This window comes from Melospiza georgiana, chromosome 2 (assembly GCF_028018845.1).
Source record: "Melospiza georgiana isolate bMelGeo1 chromosome 2, bMelGeo1.pri, whole genome shotgun sequence".
NCBI classification, from domain to species: Eukaryota; Metazoa; Chordata; class Aves; order Passeriformes; family Passerellidae; genus Melospiza; species Melospiza georgiana.
In genome coordinates, this window is record NC_080431.1 from 80076689 (window position 1) to 80085304 (window position 8616).

The window sequence follows — 8616 nt, forward strand, 5'->3', positions numbered from 1 at the left end:
TAACAAAATGTTTTATGTCCTCACTTTAAATTCTCATAAAAATCTACATTAGCATAAAATTAATTTTAGTGCAAAAGTAACAGGACGTGAAGATAGATTCTCTGTTTCTTTGATTGGTTCTTAATTTCTGCTTGCATTTGTGCTGAAAGAAACTATGATGTCCGCTCAAAGGAAACTGTCTGCAGCACTCCAACCACTAATACAAACAGAAGGTAGAGAAAAGTTAGAGAGTATTCTGAGACCTGGGTCACTGGGTGGTCATGTTGGGTCTAAGAGTGTCTTCCCCAAGCTTTGAGCACTGTGTGGCACAGAGCAGGGTGTTGTGGTGCTTTGCCAGGGAAGCCATGGCTGGACGTGCCTTAACACCTCAGCTACAACAGAGGCAGTGACACGGGACAGAGAGGCTGCTGCAGGGCATGGGGTCGGCAAGACCAGACTGAAGAGGCAATCTGCACTGGCCTAAACCTCAATGGATTGCTCTGTTCAGCCTTGGTGTCTCTTCTCCTTCAATTACCAGCTCTAAAAGTGTCTCCTTCTGTCCTGCTGGGATACATCTTACTCCACAGTCTTCCACCCCTTGTGATATTTAAAGTGTGGGAAGACAAGCTTATAAGGGTATGTGGAACATAACAGCCTCTGTTTCATGAACTTTATCAAATTAAGACATTTTCGGTTCAAGAGAAGTTATAATGGTGTGATTTGCTAGCAAAGTTTGAGCTGGAGCAGCCAGCAAGCAGGGCATGGATATAGACAGGGATTTCAGTCCAGCAGGAGACTCGTGCTGGGATTCAAGGCACCCACGACTCCCAGAACACCAATGAGAACAGTGTGTGCTGTGTGTGGGCTGGCTCAAGCACCAAGCTGCACTAGCCAGGGACTAGGAGACACCAAAGGGTGTCCTGGTCAGAGAGCCCAGAGCCAGGTGTGAGTCTGGACAGGCTGGGGGCTCTCAGTCCCGTTGGGAGCAGCTGGGCAGTGCTTGTGGCTGTGGAGAGTGAGGGTGGGCAGGTCTTCACTAGAGGGCTTCCATGTGTGTTGGCTGCAGAGGAGGAAGGAGATGGGGCTGTCTGTCTTCCATTGCATTCAGTGGGAGTGCTGGTGGTGTCAGCTGTGGGTGGCTGAGGGCAGCCCCTGGTGTGTGCCAGCCGGTGCCGTGGCCGTGGCCGTGTCCTTTCCGTGCCCAGGTGCCCGTCCCTGGGTCACACAGCCAAGCCCAGCACGGGCTGTCCCTGCAGCCTGGCCAGTGGCACTGGGAAGAGCAGCCCTGGACAGAGAGCCTGCAGCCTGGGCTGCAGCAGCTGAGCTGAGGAGCTCCTGGGGCTGAACCCTGCTCATCCTGAGCTCTCCCTATGCACTTGAAAAGTGACTTGGCCAAAACACAGCTCTGAAACTGGGGCTTTTCCACAAAAAACCCGAACATCCTGGTGTAACTTTAGTCTTCTTTCCTTTTACTTTCAATCTTGGTCATCTGTTTGTAAGAACTAACATGGGCTTTCTCAGACAAGTATCTTGTGTGTTGAAATCCTACAGATCCACAGATGCTCTCTCAGTTCTCTTTCTCTTGCACTTGTAGTTGGATGTGATTGTACTTGTACTCCCTTGAAAGCAGGAGAGCCACATCTTGAAAAATTCCCTTCTACAAAACTTAATTCACCAAGAAAGCCCCAAACACTAAATTGAGGAGAGACAAATTGCAGGGACACATTAATTGCTGAGTGCAAGGACAATGCAAAGGAGCTCATTAGATCCACTGAGGCAATGTCAGTGCACAGAAATCCCCAGTGCTCAGAAATCCCCAAGGACAGCCTTGGTCTGACCAGGCTGAATGGTTGGACAAGGGACATTGATCATCTTTATTTACAGCAGGATTCCTCAGGAGCAGTCTGGCTCAGGAAATACTGGGATTTGCCTGTCTTGGTCCTTATGTGATGAGCTTGAATGATCCAGGGAGCCAGGAGGATGGTAGGATTGGTGGGTAATTCAAGTTGGAAGTGACCTTTCGTTGTCATTGGATCCAGTCAGCTGCTTAACACAGGGACATCTGTGAGGTGAATTATGGCTGCTGGTGGCTTCATCCAGTCAGGTCTGGAAAACCTCAGAGTATGCAGACTACACAACATTGCCCTATGAGGGACACAAGCCCTGTGAGGAATAACTGAGGGAGCTGCGGTTGTTTAGCTTGGAGAAAAGAAGACTCAGAGGTGACCTTATCACTCTACAACTTCCTGAAAGGTGGCTGTAGTCAGGTGGGGGTTGTTTTTTTTTTCCAGACAGCAACTGGCATAACAAGAGAACACAGCTGCGCCAAGGGAAATTTAGGTTGGGTGTTAGGAAAAAGTTTTTTATGGAAAGAGTGATAAAGCACTAGAATGGTCTGCCCAGGGAGGTGGTAGACTCACCATCCCTGGATGTGTTTAAAAACAGACTGGATGTGGCACTTGGTGCCATGGTTTAGCTGAGGTGCTTGGGCACGGGTTGGACTCAATGATCTTAAAGTTCTCTTCCAACCTAGTGATCGTGTGATTGTGTGATTCTGTGATCTCTAGTGGCGTGACTTAAAATTGGCTGACCTCATTGAGAAAATGTTTCTCAGCCATGGAAGAGAAAAGGCTAAGGCAGGTGCACACAAAAGGACACCTGGGAAAGAGTCCTTTCTGGGAGCAAGGAAGCTCTGATGGAAAGTAAAGAAAAAAAATATGACCCTAAGGGGTTTTCAGGATTGACCGGAGAGCCAGAGACCCTGGGGAATCTCCATCCTTGCAGCTGTTCAGAAATCACTTGAAGACGGCCATGAGCAACTTGATCATGTTTGAAGGTAGGTCTGCTGTAAACAAGGCCTTGGACTAGGGAGGTCCCTTCTACACTAAATCTTTCTGTCAGTAATTCTAAGGAAGATTTAAAAGCCATGGTAATTCTCTTCCTGATTTCATCTGTTATTCAATTTCAATGAAAAAATGTCGTCATCATCAAGTCATGCATACAATAACTTAGATTACTTCTTGTGCCTTTATAAATACCATTTCCCAACATCAGACTTTCCTCCCAAGTCCTCTACAGGCTCTCAATCATTACAAATGTTTCTACTACCAAGAAAAGACAAAAGATAACCTGAGTGCACATACATTACACCTTAAAGTGAGACATTGCAAGAACCTGCAGGTCATAGTGTCAGAAACAAGGAAAGAACACCAACAAGGATGTTCTTAAATCTTTATTTTTTTCCCATTGTATGAATCCACTCCAGAATCTCAATTTTGTTCCCTATATGTGTTATTTGATATCGTGCTTCACAACACTCAGGCATCATCCACTGCATGCCTGAGAAGCAGCTAGAAAGGCACTGTTCTTCTACCCTTCCATGCCACAACCATAAATCATCCAGCCTGAGCTGTAAACATGCTAAAGCTTTAGCAGAGACTTCTGCCTACACAGCCCTGCACAGTAGGATAGGGTAGATTTCCTCCTCAGCCAGCCTTGCTAAGCACAGCATTTTGCTGGGACTTGGAGCCATACAGACTCATTGTGCTGATATTCAAAATTTATAAGTGCTGCTGGAAAAAGAGGTACTGCAGATGTAAAAGGAGGAACATGAAACTGAGAGACTGGGACCTGAAACCACAGCAAGGTTGACTGTATTGCTGAATTTGCACATCCTAGAATCACAAAATGACAGAATGATTTTGGCTGGGAGAGCTCTTAAACACCATCTAGTCACAACCTCCAGCCATGAGCAGGGAGATTTTCCACTAGACCAGGCTGCTCAAAGGTGCATCCAGCCAGGTCTTTGGTGGAGCATCCACGGCTTCTCTGGGCAATCTGCGCTAGTTTCTCACACCCCCCACAACAAAAATACTCTTCCAAATGTCCAATTGAAATCTCCCCTCTCTAGGTTTCAAAGTCCCCAGTAAAAACCTGCAGAGCTGCACGCAGTACTGTAGGTGGGATCTCACCATAGGGGATCACAGGGTAGGAACCCCCTGCCTTGACCTGCTGAGCACACCTTTGGCAGCCCAGGATAGGTTTGGCTTTCTAGGCTGCAAGCTCAGCGTGCTGGGTCACGTCCAGTTTGTCATCCAGCACTGTCCCCAGTTCCTGGCCTGCTCCCCGTGTACTCAGCCCCAGACTGATCTGATCCCACAGATCAGGAGGTGAAGGCTTTGCTGAAGCTGTGCTGGCTGTCTCCAATCAGGCCCTGTCCTCCATGTGCCTGCAAATCCCAGCACAGAAGTGGAAATGCAGGAAGCAGTTGGAGCTATGGAATTGTTAGGGACACACACGTGAAGGGCCTTGTCAGGGTCAATGGAAACCAGTCCCAAATGGGGTCCCTGAGGGTCCCTGCTGGCACCAGGAGAGCTCCCTGTGTTCATCCATGGCACAGGCAGTGGGATGGAGGCACCCTGAGCAGGTGTGCAGACGGCTCTGAGCTGAGGGAGCGTTTGAGAGAGCTGAGGGAAGGAACCATGCCCAGGGACCTTGACAAGCTTCAGCACTGCCTTAAAGTCGGATCTTGTATGCCCAGTAAAAGGTGATGTTACACATTAACCACTCCTGTGATTTCTCAGTGATGCTGTGTTTGTTTCTGTGTTTCAGGGCTCTGGTGCAGCTCCTTTGGGTCAGCTTTGTGAATGAGCCACTGTGACTCTGCACCTGCAGGGCAGCTCCATTGCCCAGGCAGCCTCCATCAGAGGAGTGCAGGACACCAGCAGACAGGATGTTCTGCTACACATGCCTTAACCCATGGGTTTTTGGCTAGATGATTTAACATTCCCTTGGGGAAACTCAAGCTCTTCTCCAAGTCCAAAATTCCCAAACTTGCTGTTTGCAAGCTAGCAAGTTTTTACTGTGCCTTTCTTCCCTACTCACTTCATCTGCTACTGGAATTCCCACAGCAAGGATTTGCAGCATCTTTTAATATATCCAACACTGCAAAGCCATTGTGGCAAGCAAGGCTGAAGCAACTTATTTTTTTCCCCACATGCATCGTCAAAGACATCTTCCCTTTACCCAACAACAGAGCTGCCTCACATTCAATTCATTTCCTGATACTTCCTTTAAGTTTTTCTTGGTTTCCTTGTCGGAGTATTCCTCCCCCTTACGCTGCTGTTTTTCCTGGCAGTACCTTATTGACTCTGTGTTAATCAGAGCAATCCTACAGAAAAGCTCAAATGAGATACTCCATCCCTGTAAATCAAATCTCAAAAAACGCAAAGCCTGTTGCTCACAAAAGCAGTAATGAGAGACTTTCCTTCAGGGATCTGTAGAGGTCATCAGGAAAATAAATGTGACAGAGTGCAGCTGGTTGTTCCTATAAGGAACTCCCTTCCCTGGAGGTAATTTGGTTTTGTCATTTACACAGCCCCAAAGCCGAGTCCACTGAACAGTCTCCCTATCAAATCTCTGTGCTTCCAATTTAGAAATAACGAAGTTGTGGGGACCATGTCAAAGGCCTTGCAGAAATCCAGGGAGATAACATCTGCAGCCCTTCCATTTTCCACTGAAATAGTCAGTCGACTGTACAAAGCCAGTAGGTTATTTGAACTGGTGCGAGCCGTGCGGAGCCGAGCGGAGCAGGGCCGGGCCGGCCAAGGGCGGCAGAGGCGACGCGGGCGCTGCTGCCCAAAAAAGCTGAAGATGTGCAAATCACAAATCACATCCATGTTTTTCATGTGCCTACAAATCTAGAAAATGAGAAGCAGGAAGCAGTTTGAGTTACTTAACTGTTCACACATCTCCTTGCTAAATCACCCTAACTGAGCAAGTTAAGTGAGCAGGTGAATACTCTGATAAAAGAGAAGAAATCTTTCTAGATCTCTTCTCCCTTGAGGAAGTACCATCTCTTGGGGCAGAAGTGCTGTGCTGCTGGCACCTAAATGCCTGTGCTGTCATTCACACAGTGAGTTCCTGAGAAACTCGATCAGGATCAATGGAAGCCATGAACAAATGGTGACCCCGAAGGGTCTGTTCTGCCCCCAGTGCTCTCCAATGCCCTCCTTGATGTCACAGCCATGGGGGCAGGTGCACCCTCAGCGAGTCTGCAGATGACACCAAGCTGAGTGGTGTGTTGCCATGCTGGAAGGAAGGGATTGTTAAGCAGGACCTCGAGAAGCCTGAGCAATGGCCCGATGTGCATCCCATAAATTTCAGCAAGGCTGAGTGCAAGGCCCTGCAACTGGATGTCAGAGCAATCACCAGGGGCAGCGTAGGCTGAGGGATGAATGGGCTGAGGGCAGCCCTGTGGAGAAGGAGCTGAGAACACCGGTGGATGAAAGACTGGACGTGACCTGACACTTGCCACCTAGAAAGCCAAATGTGTCCTGGGCTGCAGAAAGTGTAGTTGGCAGGATGAGGGAGATGATCCTTCCCTTCTGAACTGCTGAGGTGAGACTCTACCTGGAGCTCTGCATGCAACCCTGGGGTTTCCTGAACAAGAGAGACACAGACCTGTTACAGCAGATGTAGAGATGGGCTATGGCAATGGTCAGAGGGCTGGAGAACCTCCAAAAAAGAAAGCCAGAGATACTTGGAATTGTTCAGCCTAGAGAAGAGAAGGGTTCTGGGAGACCTTATTGCAGCATTTTAAAATATAAAGAGGCTTATAAGAAAAGCAGAGAGAGGGTCGTTTTACTGTGGCCTTTCACGATGAAAGAGCATAGGTTTAGGCTCGACATTTCGAAGGAATTCTTCACTGTGAGGGTGGTGAGGCACTGGAAGAGGTTCTCTAGAAAAGATGTGGGCGCCCCATCCTTGGATCTCCCCCCTTAGTCAGTCTGTAGGCAACACCAGCTTGGGTGAGTGTTGTGTGCTGGAGGGTGAGGAGGCTCTGCAGAGGGGTCAGTGGGCTGAGGCCGATGGAATGAAGCTCGGCAAGGCCGAGGGCCGAGTCCTGCCCTGCGGTCACAAAAGCCCCACACATGACAGACAGCAGCTGCACATGAGCCAGCTGTGCCCAGGTGGCCAGGCAGGCCCGTGGCACCTGGCCTGGATCAGCAATGGTGTGGCCAGCAGGATCAGGGCAGGGATTGTCCCCCTGTGCTCAGCACTGCTGAGGCCACACCTCAAGGGCTGGGCCCAGTTCTGGGCCCCTCACTGCAAGGAAGACATGGGGGGGCTGGAGTGAGTGCAGAGAAGGGAATTGAGCTGTTGAGGGACTGAAGGAGCTAGGGTTGCTCCAATCAATGTGTTCCAGTTTCTGTGGTTCAGACGGCTTCCGAGCAGGGACAGACATGAAGCCACGTTCTAAGGTTATCAGGTCACTCACACTTCAGTGAACTTTTGAACCAAAGCAATGAGATATCTGGGTGTAGGGCATCAAAACCAAGATAGAATATAAATACTTTTTGATCCCTGAGCATGATATCAAGCATTCCCAGTTCCTTGCAATGGGTGATCCACACTTTCACTTCTGTGCAAGTATAAATGGAGGCACGTGAGACACTCTGCACACACCACAGCCCTGCACTTGAAGAATTGCCCTCAGCTCTCGCAGCCCTGCAGCTGACAGCAAGGTAAGAGGCACCCTCGGCACAGGAGAGCTGGAAGGGCTTCTTGGGCAGCTGCTGTGAAGTGCAGGGCAAGGGCAGGAGGCTTTAGTGCTGGGCTGAGAGCTGCAGCACAGCCGTGAGGCTCTGCTGTGTGCGTGTGCAGAGACTGAAGCCATCTCTCAGGGCATGAGGAGATGGATGGCTGCTGCAGGAGAGACAAACCTGACCCAGGGACAGCCTGGAGGGGGCCACTGATACACAGTTGTGGGGGGTGACTGGGAGAGTATTTACAGCTTAATCTTGGGTATGTAACTAAACCAACACACACAACTAATTTGAACTGAGTAGTTGTGGGCACATGTCTTGTTTTATGTTTTCCCTCTAAACTGAAATTTCTGTCATGTTCTCACTGCTTTCCAGCTGCTGCTATGTTTCTATTCTGCTAAAAACTTTCTACTTTTCCTTTTCTGCACCACACTTCCATCATTTTCTGTCTGGAGTAGAAAGTCTTCTCACAAGCTCTGCTTGTTTTCTGTCTCCCTTTTGTGCAGGCTGCCATCCAGCTCCTATAGCAAGAAATCTGCACCACAGAAGTCCTGCAGAGATGGGCAAAATCATCATTTATGAGCATGCCAACTTCAAGGGCCTGTCCAGAGAATTCACCAGTAACATTTCCAATCTAAAAGATGTAGATTGGAATGATATTGTCTCCTCAGTGAAAGTAATTGGCCAGCCTTGGGTGGCTTACGAGCATGTTGATTACCAGGGTCGGTTTCTGGTGTTTGAGGAGGGAGAATATAGCTTTGTAGGTAAAGAGATGAATGACAGGATCAGCTCTCTGCAGGTGATCACTGAAAATCTGCAGAATCCTCAGATCACTCTCTATGAACACATTAATTATCAAGGGAAGAGCAGAATAATAAGAGAAGCAACCAACCTGGCTGCCGGACACGACAATGACATCATTTCTTCCCACAAAGTCCAGAGAGGTGCCTGGCTGCTGTGTGAGCACAGCGATGGAAGTGGAATTCAATACCTTGCCCGAGCCCATGAGAATGTACCAAACTACAACGCAATCGATTTCAATGACAAGCTTTCCTTCCTGCGCCCCCTGCGCCCTGGCTGTGGCTGTTAG

The 8616-nt window shown here is 48.8% G+C and overlaps 1 protein-coding gene across 1 annotated transcript; it reads left to right on the top strand.

Moving 5' to 3' along the window:
• The first annotated feature begins 8085 nt into the window (after positions 1-8085).
• LOC131096916 (epidermal differentiation-specific protein-like) lies at positions 8086-8616 on the top strand. The gene has a single exon (XM_058045551.1). The coding sequence runs from the start codon at positions 8086-8088 to the stop codon at positions 8614-8616; it is 531 nt and encodes a 176-aa protein (XP_057901534.1).

Excerpts from the sequence above, each read along its gene's own strand:
- LOC131096916 (XM_058045551.1), top strand. The coding sequence starts at position 8,086 with ATGGGCAAAATCATCATTTATGAGCATGCCAACTTCAAGGGCCTGTCC.